The sequence below is a fragment of the Elgaria multicarinata genome, chromosome 5, assembly GCF_023053635.1.
Source record: "Elgaria multicarinata webbii isolate HBS135686 ecotype San Diego chromosome 5, rElgMul1.1.pri, whole genome shotgun sequence".
NCBI classification, from domain to species: Eukaryota; Metazoa; Chordata; class Lepidosauria; order Squamata; family Anguidae; genus Elgaria; species Elgaria multicarinata.
Genome location: NC_086175.1, coordinates 33,220,706 through 33,241,725, shown reverse-complemented (window position 1 = coordinate 33,241,725; position 21,020 = coordinate 33,220,706). Strand labels below are relative to the sequence as shown.

The 21,020-nt window shown below is 39.5% G+C and overlaps 1 protein-coding gene across 1 annotated transcript in view; it reads right to left on the bottom strand.

The window, feature by feature from the left end:
• Positions 1–526: 526 nt before the first annotated feature.
• The window catches only part of IPO5 (importin 5), a 36,346-nt gene continuing 15,852 nt past the window's right edge, over positions 527–21,020 (bottom strand). The window contains exons 10-26 of the mRNA XM_063126079.1: positions 20,718–20,824; positions 20,076–20,200; positions 19,905–19,994; positions 19,652–19,825; positions 19,321–19,539; positions 17,335–17,418; positions 16,156–16,288; positions 15,950–16,071; positions 15,363–15,459; positions 14,520–14,692; positions 12,606–12,717; positions 11,996–12,051; positions 9,946–10,068; positions 9,102–9,321; positions 7,475–7,703; positions 2,148–2,289; positions 527–1,249 (exon numbers count right to left, since the gene is read on the bottom strand). Coding sequence (XP_062982149.1) covers positions 1,163–1,249; positions 2,148–2,289; positions 7,475–7,703; positions 9,102–9,321; positions 9,946–10,068; positions 11,996–12,051; positions 12,606–12,717; positions 14,520–14,692; positions 15,363–15,459; positions 15,950–16,071; positions 16,156–16,288; positions 17,335–17,418; positions 19,321–19,539; positions 19,652–19,825; positions 19,905–19,994; positions 20,076–20,200; positions 20,718–20,824 — 2,293 coding nt within the window. The 3' untranslated portion in view covers positions 527–1,162. The remainder of the gene's footprint in view (positions 1,250–2,147; positions 2,290–7,474; positions 7,704–9,101; positions 9,322–9,945; positions 10,069–11,995; positions 12,052–12,605; positions 12,718–14,519; positions 14,693–15,362; positions 15,460–15,949; positions 16,072–16,155; positions 16,289–17,334; positions 17,419–19,320; positions 19,540–19,651; positions 19,826–19,904; positions 19,995–20,075; positions 20,201–20,717; positions 20,825–21,020) is intronic.

Genomic DNA, 21,020 nt, shown 5'->3' with positions numbered 1-21,020 from the left:
AATCTAATGTATTTACATGGTTTTCTTTTAAAAATATATGCTGCATTCAGTTTGCCAAACTTTAATCTATAGTGCAGTCCTTCCTGTTCCTTGGGATACTGTAGTACAAAATGACACACTCACACCGAAGAGCTCATTTTAGAAAAGCCTAAACTGAAGCACTATTCAAGATTGTGCTTAAACCACATATCCTACCAAAATAAGTTACAAATTCCATTAGAAACGAAGTATTGCATATGTGCTAATTTTCAAATGCTGGAAAATCCTACTCAGTAATCAGAATCGTTCTGAAGTTGAATTTCACATCTTTCAGAAGACAGAAAAATAGGTCAAAATGAAAAAAAGACATCCAGAGGACACAAACCTGCTGAAAGAAGGGGCTCCTCAAATCTCCCCGCAATACAATAGGAAGACTAAAAACATGTATGATTACAGGCCAAGCATTTTGAGTTGGAAATATATTACTTGTAAGTACAATCACTGAAAGCAAACAAGAGACCACACAGCATTGGACTTTTACACAAGCTTTGACTGTATTTCAATGTCATTTATTGAGGAGTGGATGAGATACTGTCAGACATGCCAAAGACACTTCACATTCAAGGGCTGGGAGCTCAATGGCTTTCTTCATTGAGTCACTACACAAGCCTGTTTCAGAAAACTGAATGCGTTATCGATGAAGTGTTCATGCTCAATGTTGTCATCAGTTTATAGTCTCTTAGTCTACTGGTTTGGTGGGCAGAAGGGTGTTCTCTACCCTATGAAAATACTCACACTCCAATACATTTTAACACTAGAGGGTAAAAATGCCTGTAATCTGTTATAATGGGTGTCTACTGAATACCTGGACTTAAAGCTGTCTTAATTAGTTTATGCTTAATGAAAATTCAACTTGTTTCCCTTTCACCATCATGTGGTTGGTTCATACCATTAGAAAAATACTCTTCAGTGCTACTGCAGGGTTTACATGGAGCTCCTTCAGTGCTGATGGGTAGAAATTCACTGCAACACCATTTGAAACCATTTCTTCCTGCTGCTACTGCCTGTAGGTTGCAGAATGGCCTACATGCACTACAGTTTTCTCTCTCAAAAACAAAACAAAGAAACCTAAACCGAAGGGTAAATGTTTATTTGGAGTTTTCTTGTGGATAATTAAGGCCCTTTACGCAGAGTTCAGGAGCTCCTGTATGGCTGCCTGTTGGTCTGCACTGAGCTGAGATATGCATTCTGTCCACAAACCTCCAGAAGTCTAGAGAATAAAGGAGAAGTAGTGGGTAAGTTAACATTCACATTAATACATAGCATATGGCAACATGATAATACATCTTTTGTATAAATCCCTTTTATCTCTTAACAGTATCCAACTTCATTTTAAGTATTATCAGGTTTGTGGAGACAAAAACAGCATTAAAAAAAATAAATGAGTGATCAAACACAAAGGTAAAAATCCTCCATCACAGGGGCAGAGCACTTGTAAGCCGCCTTGAGTCCCAGTACTGGGAAAAAGGCAGGATATAATCATCATCATCATCATCATCATGGCCCTCTAGATGTTTAGGGTTGCAACTCCCATGATTCCTCACTACTGGCTATGTTAGACAGAGATAATGGGAGTTGTAAGCCAAAACATCCAGAGGGCCACAGGTTGCCCACCCTTGATCAAAGATAACATTCTTTTAGAAATTCACTATTTTCTAGGGAAAGTGAATAGTGATTATTAGATACAGCAGTGGGCAGAAGTAAGCTAACCATGTTTAAAAAGATGAAAATCCAAACAAAACAAAACACACACAAAACCGGATACCTTATTTTGGGGAACCTTCCTTTTTTCTGGCTTTTGTTGTATTTCAAGACTGGGGATCTCATTTGCCTTCCCTATCCTCTCTCAAGTAAACTAGATAATCCAAATACGACATGCTCTGCAATCCTATCAAGATGCTTTCCTTCCTTCTACTATTTAGTACTTCTAAAATGCAGTTATATGCATAGTCCAATGGACTATTCCTATTATCCTGAACGTAATTTAAAAATTGCCCATGTCTGTTCTCCCGGTGCAAATGACATTGTTATTTTGGCAAGAAAATGATGTTACAATTCTGTCAAGCGATAAAGTATTCTTACACATAAAAATATTAATTTGAATTTACCTGCACTTGCCGAACTACATTAGCCAGTCGTTTGGTGCATGGATCTTCATGCTTGATCGCTTCATTAATTTCACCATCCGCAATTATACTGAATATTTTGGGCAGATTAGAGTTGTTGGGGCCCAGGACAATGGGATTATTACTATTGGGAAGGTAATGAAAAAAGGTTAGCATAATTAACATTAAAAACAGATGTAAAGTACATAGCATGTATGTTTTAATCAGAAACCTAGGTTTGAATTGCAGGTTGCCATGAACTCATTGGATACTGATATGCTGACCCATTATAAAATGGGATATTAATGACCTACCGTACTCAACTGTGGATGAGAGAGGATTGCATATAACTTTATTTACTGAACTTCTATACCGCCCAATAGCCAAAGCTAAATTTACAATAAATGAGTACTACCACCAAAAGTGACCATTTACAATAAATGAGTACTACCACCAAAAGTGACCATTAAGATGGAAACAAGCCATTCTTAAAAACCAGTTGGTTGATGAGATTGCTCACTTTTTCTGAAGCATTTGGGTATGACGGAAGGGGAAATGGTTTGTCAAAAAAAGCATTGTCTGGTCAATGTGCAACCATCTAAGATGACTTTGCCATGGCTACAGAACCTCTCATTACATAATGAACGCAGAACGTCAACGTGATGGGAGCAAATCCTAGAAGAACAGATACAGCTTAAGTGCTAATGGCCTATTCATTCGACAAGAAGATTAACTTTTAATGCATGTTTTATTAAAATTTATGACTTTGGATTTTTAGCCTTCCTAAATGCAGATGAAAGTAAAACTTGCAGCTAGAAAAATCTTAAATTGTCATAGGTCACAAACGTAGTTAAAAAAAGAAAGAAAAAGGAGAATGTTTTGAAAACATATTCAGGATGTCTGCATGAAGAAGGCTCTAAAGCTTGAAAGCAGCCAAGAACGCCTCTACGTGCTGTTGCTGTTCAGGTTGGAAGCACACGACACAGGAGGTGGTTACAATCGATCAATTCATGAAGGAAGCAATATATTACTACTTGAATCATCTTAATGAAGACTCAACTAAAGTGTCAGCTTAATTTATGAAAATGCCACTGCAGACCTTTGCCTAAATAAAGGAATAATAAAAGCCTTTGTTAAAATACACAGTTATTGATAATGTATAAATCAGGCAGAAGAGCTACTTAGACTTGAACAAGCTATGTTTTCACAGCCCTGCCCTAGGTACTGTTTCTTAGATTAGAGCAGGGGTGGGGAACAGTTTTGGTGATCCCCCATCTGGCCTTTTGTGGTCGCCTGGTCCTTAGCCAAAGCACTGGGTGGAGCTCCTTTGGCTAGGGATGAGCATTGCTAAGTGTGGGCTTTTCCCAGTTGGGAAAACGTGCGCAAAGTGACCCCAACTGAGGTGGGGCATGAAAGAGTGCTGCCTCAGTCGGGCTGCTCTGTCTATGCTGCATCCTCTCCAATAGGGGAAGATGCAGAATGTGGCAGACAGAAAGCACCACCAGACGCCACCTTGAATGGGGGATGCTTTATCTGTGGTGCAACCTCCACAAGGGGGGGAAGGTGCAGTGTGGGCAAGAGAGTTACTTTGGGTGGCCATTCCTCGCCCCCTTGGCAATTAAGCTAAGGGGTTCTGCAGGGCACCACCTTGTCCCCAATGTTGTTTAACATCTATATGAAGCCTCTGGGGGTGGTTATTAGGGGATTTGGAGAAAAATGCCATCAGTACGCTGATAACACACAGCTCTATCTCCCTGTGTCATCTGAATCAGGAGAGGCTGTGCAGGTCCTGGACTGGTGCCTAGACTCATTAATGGGCTGGACGAGGGCCAATAAACCGAAGCTGAAACCTGGCAAGATGGAAGCCCTGTGGGTGAGTGGTTCTGGATGTGGTTGCACTCTTTCTGAAAGATCAGGTTCGTAGTTTGGGGGTACTCCTAGATCCATCATTGTCGCTGGAGGCCCAAGTGGCCGTGGCAGCTCAGGGTGCTTTTTACCAGCTTTGGCTGGCCTGCCAGCTATGGCCTCTTTTAGACAGGGATAGCTTGGCCATAGTGGTACAGGCATTAGTAACCTCAAGACTGGATTACTGCAATGCATTCTATGTGGGGCTGCCCTTAAGGATGCTCTGGAAGCTGGAGATAGTGCAGAATGCAGCAACTCAGCTGCTGTCCAGAGCAGTTTCTTTTCAGCATATAACTCCTTTGCTGAAGGAATTGCACTGGCTGCCTATTGGCTACTGGGCCAGTTTTAAGGTTTTGGTACTAGTATACAAGTGCCTAAACAACTTGGGACCAGGATACCTGAGAGCGCGCCTTCTTCCTTACCAACCTGCCTGATCACTGAGGCCATTGGAGGGCATCCTCCTGGTGGTTCCACATGGACCCTATGACCCGATTTGAATCCACCAGAAGGCCCTTTAGTGTAGTAGCCCCTTCTCTGTGGAACTCCATGCCCCTGGAGGTCAGGCAAGCGCCAACACTAGGCTGCTTCCTGCACCTCCTGAAAACAACTCTGTTTCGAAAAGCCTTCCTCAACTGACTAGTCACTGTTTTTCTGGTTCCTTTGTTCTAAATTGAACAATGTTAATTTGCGTTTTTTATCTTCTTTCTTTTACTGTTTATACCTATGTTCACCACTCTAGAATCTGTTTTAGATATTGAGCGGTACATAAATATTGTAAATAATAATAAATAAGATACCGGATTTGAGCAATGTATGAAGGGATCTGGACGGTGCTGGAAGGAGCAGTTCCTCCCAGCACCATCTGAGTGCCCACTACCTGCACTCCTGCTACTATTATCTCTGATCTGTGATCCTGGAGGAATCCAAGGAGGTTCTGTGGGCCAGATGGGCAATCTTTGTATGTTGGAGGTTCCTTGTCCCTGGACTAGAGTGATGAAATGCTGAGAACTGGCATAGAAAAGTAGACAGAAATTTAATCTAAACTTCATTTACCTAATTAGGATGACCAAAACAGTGCATTAAATGCATAAGAAATAACTGAGTCAGCTTTGTTCTCTTGGGTGGAATATTCTGAAACAACTTATGCTAAATAGGTTAGGGCATTTGACTGTGATCCTATCTCTTTCAAGACACATACAAAAGTAGTTTCAGATTAAAAGGTCTAGCAATAAGAACTCAAAGGGTTAGAGCTACCCATACTACTCTTTTTCTAAAATACCTAAAGTACAATTCAGAACAGGCCTGTATTTGCTGAACATAACTACTTCATAGGATATGCATGGATCATTAAGATGCAAGAAAGAGTCCTGCTGGGGAAAGGGAGAACCTGCCTGTGTAGCATGAACATTATAAAGCACCTTTTCTCAACCTGGTGCCCTCCAGATGTGTTGGACTACAATTCCCATCATCTCCAAACAGCATGGTCTGGTAGGGGCTGATGATGATGCATTTCCTCCCAAGGGAGTCCCGGGCGATGTAATGGGAATTTTAGTCCAACACATATGGAGGACATCAGATATTACCTTTGGTAAGTGTAGCTATTTTTTTTTTAGTAACAATAATGTTTGTGTGCAGTTATGTGAGGTTCCTTTCAGCTTACTTGTACTTTCCTTATTTATTTTTTTATTTAGAATATTTATATACCGCTCCCCATTGAAAAATTTCGGAGCGGTGTACAAGATAAAATGAAAATAAAAACAGAATAAAACATTCAAAACAAAATTTAAAAGAAATAAAAACAGAGATTCAAGGCTGCATATTAAGGAAAAGCTTCTTGGAATAAAGATGTTTTTAGGAGGCGCTGAAAAGAATACGAGGTTGGAGCCTGCCTGACCTCCAGAGGCAGGGAATTCCACAGGAGGGGAGCCACCACGCTGAAGGCTCTTCCCTTGGTGGATTCCAATCCGAGGATGGATCTATGTGGAACCACCAGGAGCACGCCCTCGGATGACCTCAGTGACCAGGCAGGTTGGTAAGGGAGAAGGCGCTCTCTCAACTTACGCTTTAAATTACTAAACCATATTTGACACACACACTGAAACATATTAACATATATCAGCTATTGTGTCAAACTAAACTAGAGAGCCAAAAAGTATGACTGATCTCCCATCTTTATATTTTGGCAAATAGCATCTGCATGAGAGGGGAAGGAAGACAATCCTAATTCGGACTGCGGCACTGGGGGAGCTAATCTTTTTTCTGGTGAGAATCACTCCCCAGCCCAAAAGCTATTTGCCTCACTAGGGAAACAATGAGTAACAATGGCTGCTCATTCGAGAGAGTGGGGGATGGGCGGGGGAAGAGATCCAACTATTGATCTGTTATCGCATCTAGTTTGGCTCTAACTATCACCTGGTTTGCATGTAACAGCCGTGGCTGCGTGATAGCAAGCAAGCACACTGACTCCCACAGGGTCTCCACTTCCGCTTTCTTTACTGATTGCAAAATAACTCAAGAAGACCTTTATCCTCAGTTGCTGTAATGATGCGCGAACCCCGCAACCTGGGTTGTTTAGGGTTAAACAACCCAGAGATTTAACCCAATGGGGGTATTCCTGAATTGTTTTGGAAAGCGGAAGCGAGTAGGAATCAGCAAACTCACAAACAATCCATGGTTTGTTATGGGTTGTTTGATTGTGTGAATCAGGTCTCAGATTATATCTTTTAATTTTTTAAAGTTCTTAAGATCATTTACATTCCTAATATGAATTATTACAGACATGAATTATTTCATTCACTTTAATGTCAAATCTATTGAACCCATTTTTTTTTTAAAAAAAGCATTATTCTCCAACACTGGGCTGGTTTGTACCACGTGCCAGGCTCGCTGCAGGTTGTTTAACCCATAATGAGCTGCAGCATGTGCCACATGTGTGTGGCAGCCATGATGTATATGTAACCCCTGATGAGGTTGTCGTGTTTTCTGAACCTGGTCACCATGGGTTATTCAAGGGTTTAATTCCTGGTGGCCTGGTTTGGATGACATGCCACAACCCAACTACAGGTTGAATATTCATAATGGTTGCTGGGTTAAACAGCCCATAGTGAGCCCAGTGTGAGAAGGAGGTGGGAACAGAAATAGATTTCTTTAGCTGTAGGAAAATACATGGAACAAAGATTAGAAGAAAACATCTGTTCCATTTTGCAATGCGATATGGATTCAGAAATCGCTAACAAAGGTGACTGAATATTTACATAAAATGGTTATGTAGATTACTTTATGTTGTCAGCATACCACAGAAAATCTAAAAATGTAAAGCATGAAATTAAAATTAGACAAAATATTGTACCACACACACAGAGTGAAAATTAGCAGGCAACAGGTCTAAAAATTAATTTATGCCTCAGGCTGTATTTTCTTCTTACCTTTCTATTAAGTCACACAAGTAATTGAAAGCATGAACAGCTTCTTCTTTGTCTTCATGCAATGGAAGCCATGATAACCAGTGAGGCAGTACTTCTTCAACATTTATACAGTCAGGCTTGAACTTCATGATCTTCCCAACTGCCGAAATGCAGTTTTCTGTTGCATTGATATTCTCTTTGGTTTTGGAATCTGTTGATTGAATAACTCTCACCAGTAATGGAAGCGCCTCTGATAACGCATTAGAAAAAAAAGATACCTTGAGTTATAATACCTGTATGTTTTTGTTCAAGAAAGTACATTTTAAAGCATGCTGTAGGAGGAGTGGAACCTGTAGAGTGGGCTGCGCCTGTTTCAGCTAGCTATGTTCTCCTCCAGGACACTTTATTCCACCCCAATCCTGCTTTTCTGTTTCTCCCCACCCCTCACCTCACTCCAACAGTCAATTCAGCATTCTGTACCCATTAAGCTTGTTCAGTCACTATTAGGCTGTTTTTGAGCCTCCATCCCATAGGGCTTTTTCCCCCCTAAAGAATTTTTGTACTTCAGGACATGTTGGAGCACCCCCAAGCCTGACACCCCCCCCTCTTGTGTATAGATGCTGCCATTTTGGCTCATAAGAATCCATATTCAGAAAACGAGTTTGTTATTAGTATATAATAGGATGCATAAACTAAAAAGAAGTACTACGGGCAATGTGAACGTGGAGTATAAAAAGCTGAATAATCAGTCATTTATTCTTCTATGCGGCAGGGTCTTGCTATTTACTGTGTAATCTGTACAGCACCATGTACATTGATGGTGCTATATAAATAAATAATAATAATAAATAATAATAATAATAGTATTAATAATTAACATTCCTAATTTTCAATGCACCTTTAGGTTCATAATGATATTTACTTATATACCAAAATTACTGAGTACTGAGTTTATGTACATAGAAGACATATCTGTTGGATAAGCTACATGTAAGGCAGGTTCTCTGAAATACAGCCAGCCATAACCAAGTTTTGAGGCCAGGCTTGGCACTTTTTCACTGTACCAAAGTTATAGATTAAACTCCAGGCTAGTTCTAGGGCAGATATATTCATGACGATATACAATCTTCAGGGAGTCCCTTTCTACAAAGACTTGTCTGTCATATCGTGGAATCTCTGCACACTGCAGGAGCATCTTTTAGGATGTGAACTCAATTCATGAGAAATAACGGCCACAACAGAGTTTGAAAAACACTAGTTTAAAAGCTGGGGGGTGGGAACACTGTACTTCATGAACACCATTTTTTCCACATTCAATAGCAGTCATTATAAAAGTTGTATTATTTTATTTTATTTTCCTTTTTATTGTGAATATCAACAAAACAAAACAGAAAATATATTGTGAAAAAAGAAAAGAAAAACAACAACACATTACATATATAGTATTGTCATTTTCCCATCATGTGTACTGTTCTTTAAAAAAAAAAAAATTATACAAGTTGTATGTGATTCTCCAAGCAAGCTCATTACTAGAAATAACTACTTTCTCTTCCAGATAAGAGCAGGCAAGGCTAGTGCCTTTGAAAAAGCCCTTAGTCAAATTCAGCTATAACTCGATCACATTTAAAGGAACACTGAGCACACAAACCTGTGCAGAAAGGCCGAAAGCTGTCCCCACCAAATTGCGCCATAACTCCAATACCATATGCAGCTGCTTGCCTAACCTCTGGGCTGTTATCACATATCGACTGTAGCATTGGTCTCAAGAAGTATTCGGCATATTTGAATGAAGATGGGCTGCAGTGCTCTATGACATCATCAAAAATGCATAAGCCCCACTGCCTGTCTGGCCATGGCCTATGTGGACACTGTAAAGAAAATTTTCAACGCAGTCAAACATATATCCAGATTTCTCTCCATTTTGGGGGAAAGTTTGTCTTCTGCCATCCTGTTTCATTACATCTAGAGAAAGCTATATGCTGTCTGAAGTGCCATTTCCTGCCTCCTAACATTTGTTAGAGTCCTAGATTGACATGTGCAATTGAACATTTTTTAAAAATTGTTTACATAACTTTAGAGTGTTCAAAAGGATTCATATACATAGTCTGAAGCCCATATTGCAGGGTCCATCACTCATTGTTTATGAAAAATGTGACGATTTGTTCGTGAAAAGATCTGAAAACACATGTCACAATGAACACTCCAAAGCATTTTTACAAAACAAAAACCTGTTGCCTTTACTGCACAGTACCCTTTGCACTTGTTATCCTTCTGAAGTTTATAGGTCTCTGTGCAAAAACAAATCCTTCTAAAGCCTATCAGCATTAAATGACAAGGGGAAAGTTGCAGAAAATTAGTCAATGAGCTATAATATCATATGAATTTTGTAGCCCAGAACCACTGTACATGAAGCCTTCCCCTCCTCATCCTCCTAGTGCTGACAGTATTAAAATGAGGGTCCTTTGAGTCAAAAGGAAGTCCAGGATACTTACAATTAAGTTGACAATTTGCGGTAGCAGCTGTTCAAACCATGGTAACACCTTTGCCTTGTAGCTGCTGAATATTGAGTGCAAAATATCTGACACTTTAGTCAGAATGTATACATCACTGTCATGCTGATAAAGAAAAAAAGTGCAATGTGATCAGTTCAAATCATTTTGATTACCTGAAAGGTGATAGACTAAAACTAATTTATGCATTTTCCTTAGCAATGAATCTTACAGATCATCATTTATTATGACATTTATATCTCTCTTGCAAGGAACCCAAGGTGGCTTACGTGATCCTTCTCCTCTCCTGTTTTATCCTCACAAGAACTTTATGAGATAGGTTAGTCTGAGACAGGCCCAAAGTCACCCAGTGAGCTTCTTTACCGAGTGGGGACTAGCACCCAAGTCTCCATTCCAATACTCTAACCACCACACCACACTAATAGTATGTCAGCATTGGCAAAAGAGGCAGTGAGGAGAGATAAAATGCTCTAGGCTTAAAGGATGCTTACCAGTATTTTTATATTACCGTTTATAGGGATATATTATATTCACACATAATGAGTCAGAATCACTGCCTTATCCCGAGTTTACTATAGTGCAGTGTGCTGATGCATGCAGATTCTTTGCTTCTGCTTCTCTCCTACCTTCATGCAAGTGGGTAAAACAAAGCAGAACTTTTTTAAGCTGTTTTGTTTTTCTAGTTGTTTTCACATTTTAATTTGCTATAATTGTTTATTATTTTGTAGTTACCCATTTTAGGAATTTGTTTACAAATTCACTCAACCAAAAATTGGGTTAAGACTGCTTCTAGGAATGTAATGCTCACAAGATTAATTTTTTCAAAGGAACAATCACTGCAACTATCCACCTATCTTCGGATTAACTCCCCTTCCATCCGCAAAGTTAAAAAACACCTCCTTCCTCTTTAGGTATTTGTAGAACCACCGATTGAGGCACAACAGCACAAGCTGGCACCTCACCCAAAAGCAGTGCCATTACTGTACCCTTCCACGACAACTCCCTGGGCCACAGGAAACACAGACCCAACAAGTGTTTTTCGGAAGGGAATGAATGAGGCATGACCAAAGATTAACATTACAAAGGAGAGAAGAGAGAACTCCAGACAGACACAGGATCCAATGGGGGCCCTTCCATGTGCAGCCAGCCCGCCAGCTCTGATGCACACATGGCCCCTACCGCTTGTGGCCGCAATATAGCGCTTCTCGGGCAGGCTCCCAAATGAGCAGAAATGCTTGTTTCTGGAAGGAGAAGGTCACCATATTGTGGCCACCAGTGGTAGGGGCCGTGTGCACATTGAGGCTGGCAGAATTGGCCAGATGTAGAAGGCCCCTATTGGATTATGCCCGGTCACTTCTCTTTCCATATAAATGTGAGTCCATGTCTTCTAAACAAACAGATCTAGAGCAAGAAATAACCAGAAGTGACTCCCTTAAAAGCATCCCCAGGAAGTTGCTGCACCCTTTTAGAGAGGACTGTAATTTACGCAGAGAAAAAAGCCCCAGAGCTCTTACAGGCTTCCATAATTCATATCTTAACCATCCTGCCAGTTTTTACCCTGTAATGGTTACCTAATGCACTGCCTCTCTTAAAAAGGGCAATATTGGACCTGAAAGTCTTAGCTGCTCTCCTGTTATCAGGTCATGGGCCAATCTTTCCTGGAGGTTAGGACAAAATGGTGGCTAGAGTAGATCTTGAGAATGTTGAAAGAGAAATCACTTCGGCGAAAAGTGAAGTCCAGGTTTAGTCAAAGCACAATGTTATCCTTATGTTTTATGTGCAAATTAAATTATATTCCCAAATTTAAAAAATGGTACTGAGAAAGGTTACATGAGCCATTTTGATTACTGATCAAATTGGTTCAAAGGTGGTTTAGTTAGAGCTTTTAAAATAAATTTCAGAAAGAAATTCAGAAAGGAACTGTGAAGGAGAACATTTGCCCTAAAAAGCATAGCACCCATAACCACACGGAGGTTCCCCATGTCCACCTACATAAGAATATTCTATTTGAGACAATGAACAGGATACTTACTTCATCTTGCAATGACTCTTCAACTTGCTCATCATAATCTTCATCTTGCCTTTTCACTAATTAAAAAGCAAATTATTAATGTATTAGCACAGTTGATTTCACAAATATTCAGGCTTGCTGTAAGAAGAAAGCTGTAGAAAAGGAGCAGAGCGGAATTATTTGGTAGACCAACCCAGGGGTGGTGGAGTTGCTGTAAAAAATGGAAGAGGGAACCTTGGATGAGAAAGCATTGCTTTGATGCCGGAATAAATGGCAAGCATGCGACAAGCTGTACAGACGAGGAAGCTGAATCTAGCATGTCTTGCAAAATACTGCTGTAGTTACAGAGACAGATGTCAGTTTGACTAGTACATCTCGTTTAGTAGAATTCTAGGACCTTCTTTGAACTGGCTTTTGGCAAAAGGTTTTAACGATGATATAGGCTGTAATGAACCCTGCACATTATTTCATATTTATATCAATGTTCTATGGTTTTAAATATAGTGTTTCCTGACCTATCCTGAAACATTAGGATTAGATGGGCTAAATATTCCAATACCCATTATTAGTACAACTTAGAAGTTGTGTCTTGTGACTCATATTTAGGTAATATTAAGCAATCTTAATTTACCTTGTCTTAATTCTTGATTTTTAAAGTGCTCTTCTAGTTTTCCTTTCAATATGCCTCCAAGTTCTTCAAAATGTTCGTTGTTAAGGCATCCATCTCCCATTACTTCAATACACTAATGAAATAAAATTTATCATCAACTTCAGCACTAATGATCTTATTCAAACAGCTTCAACAGTAACCATTTCCAGAACACTGTAAACATAACTATAGAAAAAACAGTTCTATAAGCTGTGCAGTTGTATGCACTTGTTATGCCACCTAACTACTAATGTACACAGTGCTGACTACTAGTGTACTACTACTACTGTCACTGAGAACTATAAAGAAGGCAGCTTGATCTCATGGTATCAGAGTCTTATGATAGAAATTAAGTAATATTCCCTCTTCATTTGGTGTTGCAGCGAACCATGCTTTCAGTAGCAGAAAAGTACATTCTCATCCAAAACTCTAATCTTAACATTTCTACAAAAATAATTTTATAAGAAATTTGTTAACCATTATAGAGTTCTAGCTGTTTCTCTACTGTGAGGTTTTTTAATTAAACTATCATTCATATGAGGTTTAATGAATCACATCTGCCTTTCATTGCTTTGAGATATACATATATTGCTCTGGTTTAGAGGTTAAATAACCCAGAGTTAACCCAACAACATACCATGGATTTGCCCTGGGATGTTTAATCAGATAACCCAGGTAACAATCACTGCAACTATCCCCCCCATCTTCGGATTAACTCCCCTTTCATCCGCAAAGTTAAAAAACACCTCCTTCCTCTTTAGGTATTTGTAGAACCACCGATTGAGGCACAACAGCACAAGCTGGCACCTCACCCAAAAGCAGTGCCATTACTGTACCCTTCCACGACAACTCCCAGGGCCACAGGAAACACAGACCCAACAAGTGCTTTTTGGAAGGGAATGAATGAGGCATGACCAAAGACTAACATTACAAAGGAGAAAACTCCAGACAGACACAGGATCCAATGGGGGCCCTTCCACGTGCAGCCAGCCCGCCAGCTCTGATGCGCACATGGCCCCTACTGCTGGTGGCCGCAATATAGCGCTTCTCGGGCAGGCCCCCAAATGAGCAGAAATGCTTGTTTCTGGAAGGAGAATGTCGCCATATTGTGGCCACCAGTGGTAGGGGCCGTGTGCACATTGAGGCTGGCAGAATTGGCCACATGTAGAAGGCCCCTGTTGGATTATGCCCGGTCACTTCTCTTTCCATATGAATGTGAGTCCATGTCTTCTAAACAAACAGATCTAGAGCACTGAAATGGATTGGGCAGTGGGAACGAGAGGAAGCACACATACAGATATACTTATATAGAAAGGGGGGGGGGAAGCTCCTACCGTTTTGTGATTCCCCCTGTTCCCCCCTCCCCACAAGCCCATTTTTCAAAACTCCAAATGTGAGCAGAGGCCAAAAACATTGGGAACCAAAGCATGGAGGATCAGGAATGAGCAGTAGTGAGTTTCAGGCTCATATTTCCTTCTTCCTTTTGTCTGCATGCTAGATGGGGAGATTAGAAACTTGTGCTTTTAGTTATTATTATTATTATATTTATTTGTATCCTTTTATTTAGTTAGCAGCACATAGTTTACCACATTCAGATGTAACAGTTATGGTTTGCTACTAACTAAAAGGCAACATTTTTAATGTCCTTCCCTCATACAGGGGAGGTGGAGGGGGGGAGGTTGTGTGTAAACCCTAGGCTTTTGGTTGCTTGTTCTTGAACCTCCAAACCACGTCTTGGTGGACTATCTGAATTCAGCCAGTGCTGAAGAGAAAATCTGTGACTTAGGAAAACATGAATAATCATTTATTCTCTATCGTATTCCTACTTCTTGAAGAACTAGGAAAATTAACTATCAAGAGAAGTAAAAAAGTAGCTTATATAAAGTAAAATGTTACCTTGGCAAAAGAATGCATTATTTCTGACAACACATCTGCATCCGGTTCTGTTCCTATGGCCTTGATAAGGGCATCACACATAAAATGCCACATCTGTGTGAGGTATTCTGGGCCACGAACTCTTGCACACTCAAGGAGCAAAGGCATTGATTCTGCAGCTGCCACACGAACACGTTACATACATTAAGGTAAATTACTACCAAACGTTTACCACTATACTGATCAAGGCCCAATCTGTTTCCAGTTCAGAATCCCAGCATTAGATTTTAAACTACAATTAAGCATAGTTTTCAAACTGCAATTAAACATACAATCTGAGATTACTTAACCAAGTGAGACACAAATATAGTGGAAGACATTTTTAAAAACCAGTAAACACAATATTTATACCTGGATTAAACTTTGGTGCATTTGGAAAGATAAAATCAAGAGTCCATGCAGTTTTAACATTTTAAATGGCTTTTAAAACATTCACCTATCAATTCGAAATGAAGGTAAAATTAGCAGGACATCTCCAGATGTTTTTTTCTTTTCATAATTGGCAGCATATTACAATGCTGCTTTAGGAGCAGAAGACACACCCTTGCATCATTGCAACTAAAATACTATTTTAGGCAGAGTTATGCACCTTGCTATATCTGCCATTGAAAGGCTTTAGAAAAGGGGGATATAGGGAGCTCTTCATATTCTGTCAATAAACAGTTGTGTCCTGCCCCAACGACGAGATCCTGCAGCTATTCCAATTAGCTTACAGGATGAAATCATAGTATTTATAAATATTGTTAAGGTTGCAACATTCAACTTTCACAGGACCATCATAGAAATAGTCTCATATAAGGATATCATCGTGGAAATAAAATTTCAGCAAAGGAACCATCAGTTTCACAACTTGCTCTGTGTACTCCACAAATCCTTCCTTCAACTCTTTGGCATAGCAAACCTAAAATACAAAAGTGGAATTACTTCAGGAAATAAATACTGCTGTTAAATTGGTAAATGGGCAGCAGCTATAACTGGGAAGTTTTTTTTAACCGAACACTCACGATATACCTACAAACCCAGAAGAAAATGGCATTTTTTCCTTTTGCTTGTGATAACCAAGATTACCAAATGCATTTTCACTCCTACCTTTGAACTTACAGAAAAAGAAATAATCCTGCTCTTAAATGTCTAATTGATGACATTCCTCAAGAGAGCTTCCTTGCCTGTTCTGACCACAGCCTCCCTTCACTGACTTTGGTTCTCCTCCATTTCCCCAAGAGGAAAGGCTGCCACCCTTTTCTGGCATGAGAGAGTCAGCCAGCCATTCCCCATGTTCATTGTCTAGGAGCCACATTCAGCTCATGAGCTGCAGTCTACCCAGCTTTTGTGCCCTCAGTGTCGCTGAATAATGATTTCTGTTCAAAACATGTGATCAAAATGGTACTCACCAACATCTGGCATGCGGTTGCTTTTTCTTCAAGGCCTGCAGTCTTAATACCAAAACTCTGTTGGTCTCCTAGATTTACAAATTCCCAGCCATCATCATCACTCATATTCTCCATATCTTGTGCTAGTGAGAGAGAAAAATATTTTAGCAGAGTTGTGCCATTCCTTACAAGCTAAACTTGAGAATGCGTTAAGTGTCAGAACTCACTGTCAAGGAGAGCCATTTCAGGCTTAATTGATGCAGCTTTCATTAAAGGACCCATAACAACAGGAAGATATTGTTGGAACTCCTTTCCAAGGATCTTGCACATTCTAGCCCATGCAGAAATCATATACGATATCTGTAAATTAATAGTTTATGTTCACCTTCCTTTTCTTCAAGAATAATGTCTACAAAGCTGTATTACTGCCTGGGCTGAGTGAAAATCAAATCTTTTTTTAAAAAAATTAACACTTACTCAAGCTAAACATTGATGTCACTGTTAGGAACGAATTTATAAAGGCAAGAACTGAACAATACTTCACACTCATGTAATGCTTTGAACACTCTCAAGTGCTTCCCAAAAATTATCTTGTTGCAATCTTTGTAACAAGCCTCTAAAGTACAGCTAGTGTCTGCAGCATGCTGGAGATACGGGGCTTAGCCTGATAAAATAGTTTGTCTGAGGCCATCTGGCAAGCTCATGGCAGGGGAATGAATGGAAAAGCAGCTTTCATAGGTTCGTCTGAGCCACTACGCAAGATTTCAATAAAAGTTAGGGGGAAAAGGCTACAAATCAGTGGTTTTTGAGTATGGCATTGATAAAAATTGGAAAAGTACCACGGAACTGATTTGCACCACAGTTGACAAAGCACATTCCTACTCTGGTTTCCTCAAAGGAATGTTTTTCTGTATATCTACATTATCTCTTTAGGCAAGGAATGAAACTATAAAAATATTACTCAAGACAAGAGTGGGACAAGTGGAAATTGTAGAAGCTACTAAAAATTGGAACTCAATCACCCATAAGGGTGATGACAGAGTTGGGAAAAGGTCTCACTCTCCATTCCACCTCCTTCCAGCACACTCAATGAACCTTTAGCTAGTTGTTTATAGAGCTAACATTAGTTCAGCTCCTTTCCCTTCTTCATCAATATAACTACTTCATATACCATATACGTACAGTGAAATTTTGAATTAAATAACAACAAAATCTTTAACAAGTCATATTATAATAAAAATGATTAATCTATAGATCCAATTCAAAATATATATAGTTACAGAAATTTTGGCCAACATACAGGTTTGCTATTTGAATTGCCAGCATACCGACAGTTTGCTTGGGACATTCTAGGAACAAGGAAATTATACCAATGTTAAAATACAAGAGGCAACTATTTGATATACCTGAGGGTCATCATCTTCCAAGTCATTAAAGTCAGTCTGTGTTTTCAGTAAGAGCTGCATTACATCTGATGCATCCTGCATGAACTAGGAACAGAAACAAACGAACAGCTAATTACGGCAGTTATTAAATAATCATGGCAGTTATTAAATAAATATTTAGTCTAGGTGTTTTATTCAGCTTATACTAATGATAAATATGCCCATATTATTAAAAGTCCCACATGTAAAACTAAAAAAGGAGAAAATAGTGGTAGCATCCAACTGTGTCATTCCATTAGCATACATAACATTGTGCTAGCAGAAACGAAGTTCTGAACTATGTACAAGAGAAGAATCCAACTAAAGTTACATCTGTGCCAGAAGCAGCTCAATATTTGGGTCCCGTGGGGCTGTGACCCTCTGCCTGTCCTCCACCCATTTATGGCAAAGAGATCCCTCCAAGTGTCATGCATGGTCTTCTTCTGTACGCCCCCAACAATCACAGTAGAATATTGAGCTTCTGCCTTGTCTTCTGCCCCACCAGCTCCAATGAGCACCAGCCGCCACTGGTTTGCGCAAGTGTAGTTGTGCAAGTGATTTTGGATACAGTTTGTGCAACCTGTTGTGCACAACCCATTGTGCTCCTGGATGCACAATGGTGTGAAGCAGTAATGGGCAGTTGCCTGTGCAACAGGAAGTTCCAGAGGTGCTCTGCTTGTGCTATCTGAGTTTGTGGAATGCCACCGTCAGATACTGCCCTAGTAGTTTTAACAAAAGTACATAAGAGCAACTCAGTGTACTTATGAATATTCAAATATCACAAGTCCTTGCACTCTTATTTAAGCAGTTTTCAAGACTCTTGAACCAGCTTGCATAACAGGCTGACTAACAGATATTAATCTTGGCCAAATATGTATGTTGTTCTCTACACCTCTCAAATATATTCTCTCATAGCAGGGAATATTAAATATTAGATGCACTCTCATATTAAACATGAATCATTTTGATTCTCATAAAGATATTCACTCTGACATGATGTAAGTTTTCACAGTATTCTCCTCTGACCTCTTAGCTTACCCCTGCTAACGTAAGTGACAAGTCACAAATAACATTGAACCATTTCTTACCAAATACAAGAAAATACAGTATATGCTTCAGATAAGAAGTTTGAAGGAAGGATGGCTAGTTAGGTAGTAAAGATCGTATTAATGTTTTCTTCTATCAGATAAGACCTACATGCTGTAAAGCTGCTTTGCCTGCCCTAAGCCTTCTCCCATTAAGGAGAGGATGCAGCACAGGCAAAGCTTTAGGACCTTGGTGGGCACATCAGGATGATCATCCTAGCACAACTGCCAGGAACTGGCTTCAGGGTGTGCAGGCTTTCTCTCAGAGGGTACCCACATCCCTGCTGTTATCACAGAACAGAGATAAAAGCCAGGATTCCCGCAGGCTAGAGATTGCCCTCCCCTGAGATAAAGAAATCTGACATCAAGAATCAAAACAAAATCTAACCAGTTAGTCTGCATGAACATTTAATAATCCTTAAATGCAAGCCTAATTCATTTAGCATGCCAATACCAGATTAGTCATTCATGGTATTTTAAAAACCCTGAAACTCAGTGAGAAAATCTGAGTTAGCAAACTATTAGTGAGGAGAATTTACTACATTATGAACTGTAGTAAACAAGGTCCTAATAGAAAATTCTTGAAACTACATCAAACCATGTTTTTTCTTAAATAAAAGTTTCTACCTCACCATTTAGCTTGAAGGTAAACTCTTCACTTTACCTTCAAGATTCTCAGCTAGCAGAAAAAATGTATTAGAACATCATATCTAAATACTGAGCTGTTGACAAGGCAACCTGAAAGGAGAATTTGTTGGTTTTATGGTGATGTTTTGTTTTTGATCCTGTATGCTGATTTGTGAGTCCACAGACAGAATAATGGGGTAAAAGTAATAAATCATTTGTAGCTACCAAGTCAAGGGCAGCAGAAACTGAAACTTACCTTTTCTTTACCTACTGCAAGGCCAATTAAGCTGATACATTCGATGGTTTTTCCTCGTAAGAGTCTAAGTTCCTTCTGCACAGCATTCTCAACAATGTGTTTAAGAGAAGGCATAAATAAATCATAGTATGGAACAAACTTTTCCTCTGCTGTATCAGCAACTGATGCAATGGATGTAACAACCTGTTCCAAAACCAGCTTTGTGCCTTTTTCTATCAGCTGTTGGGGAGGGGAGGGAAAAAACAAACACGCTTATTAAAACTTCTTCGAATCTCAATATTTTCATTTAAGTCAAACTAGTACTATATTCAATCATCCCAAAGTGTCTTACCTCACGCAACTTTAATACCATAGTGGAATGAAGGTGCTTCACTAAGTTATCTAAATAAGGAATAAGCAGTGATTTTGGACAGTCTTCAGTAAAATTGATCAGAGCAGCAGCTGCATGAGCCTGAACACGTTGGTTGCCTTGGTCTTCCATGGTCTGCAGAAGAGCTGCAATTACCTACAACACAGACGACTACCATGAGAGAAAGGTCTCGAAATAAACATGATCAGAATATACAACATAGCTTTCTACTTGCCTTCTCGTGGAATTTCTTCTGGAAGCCTGGTGCAAAGTCCGTAGCCATCTGACCAATTGCATTACAAGCCGCATATCTTACTCTTGGATGCTGAAATATTTAGCTTCAATTAATAAGATTCATAAAACAATACAATACAATTTTTGAGGAAGCCAAGTGTGCTAAACTTACAGGATCTTGAAGGAAGAGCAAAACCAAGTTAACTATTTCATTCAGAATTCCTTCCATCTGTTGATGACAGCCTTCGCCAATAGCTGACAGAGCCATCAAGCCAGCATGTCTGCACTTCCAGTCAGCTGTATTGAAAGATATTAAATGGAAGCATTATTAGCAGGAAAAAGCATATATAAGCTATTTTTTCCAGAACGTGAATCTATTCAAGCCAATCATAGAAGTTGTCCCTTCCATTCTAGGCTGCAAGAGCAAGGATCATTCTTTCCACCCTCAAATTGCACAGTGTGATTTAAGAACCTGGTGAGTAAACAGACATTAAACCATAGTTCTCTATTATCTCCAAAATGGGGAACTGTGGTTTAAAAAAAGACTAGGACTTCAGTACAAAAATTGATGGGCAATGGGAGTAGGCAGAAGAGGACATGCGGATCTAACACTCATTCCCCATAGTTAATTAAACCAGAATACCTCTGAAAAGGTGTGGGCATGTATATAACTATCCTGCCACTGGCTGCAAAGTTACCAACAACTATCTTTGATGACACATTGTCATTGATTTTAACTGCTCAGTCCATGAAGCATTTCCATTAATTAAGCATTTTGTAATATCTGCTCAATGTCCAAAATAAAATTACTTACGATTCTGAAGCATCTGCATAATATGTTCTTTTATCATAGGCAAAACAAGTTTTCCACCAAGGCCACATGCCATTCTATCCAACGCACTCTCACCAGCAACAGCATTGCTAAAGGTTTGTAAAAGAAAAAAAATTCAATTAGCTCAACATCAACAAGTTCAGTACTCAGTTGTATTGCTTCAGGTATGTTCTTTAGTATTTTATGTTTCACAGGAAAACAATGTGTACTTGAACCTTCAGAGAGAGAAAGATCTTCAAATAAACATTTTAAAAGGTATTTTAAAGTTAAACCCTATTTGCAAAG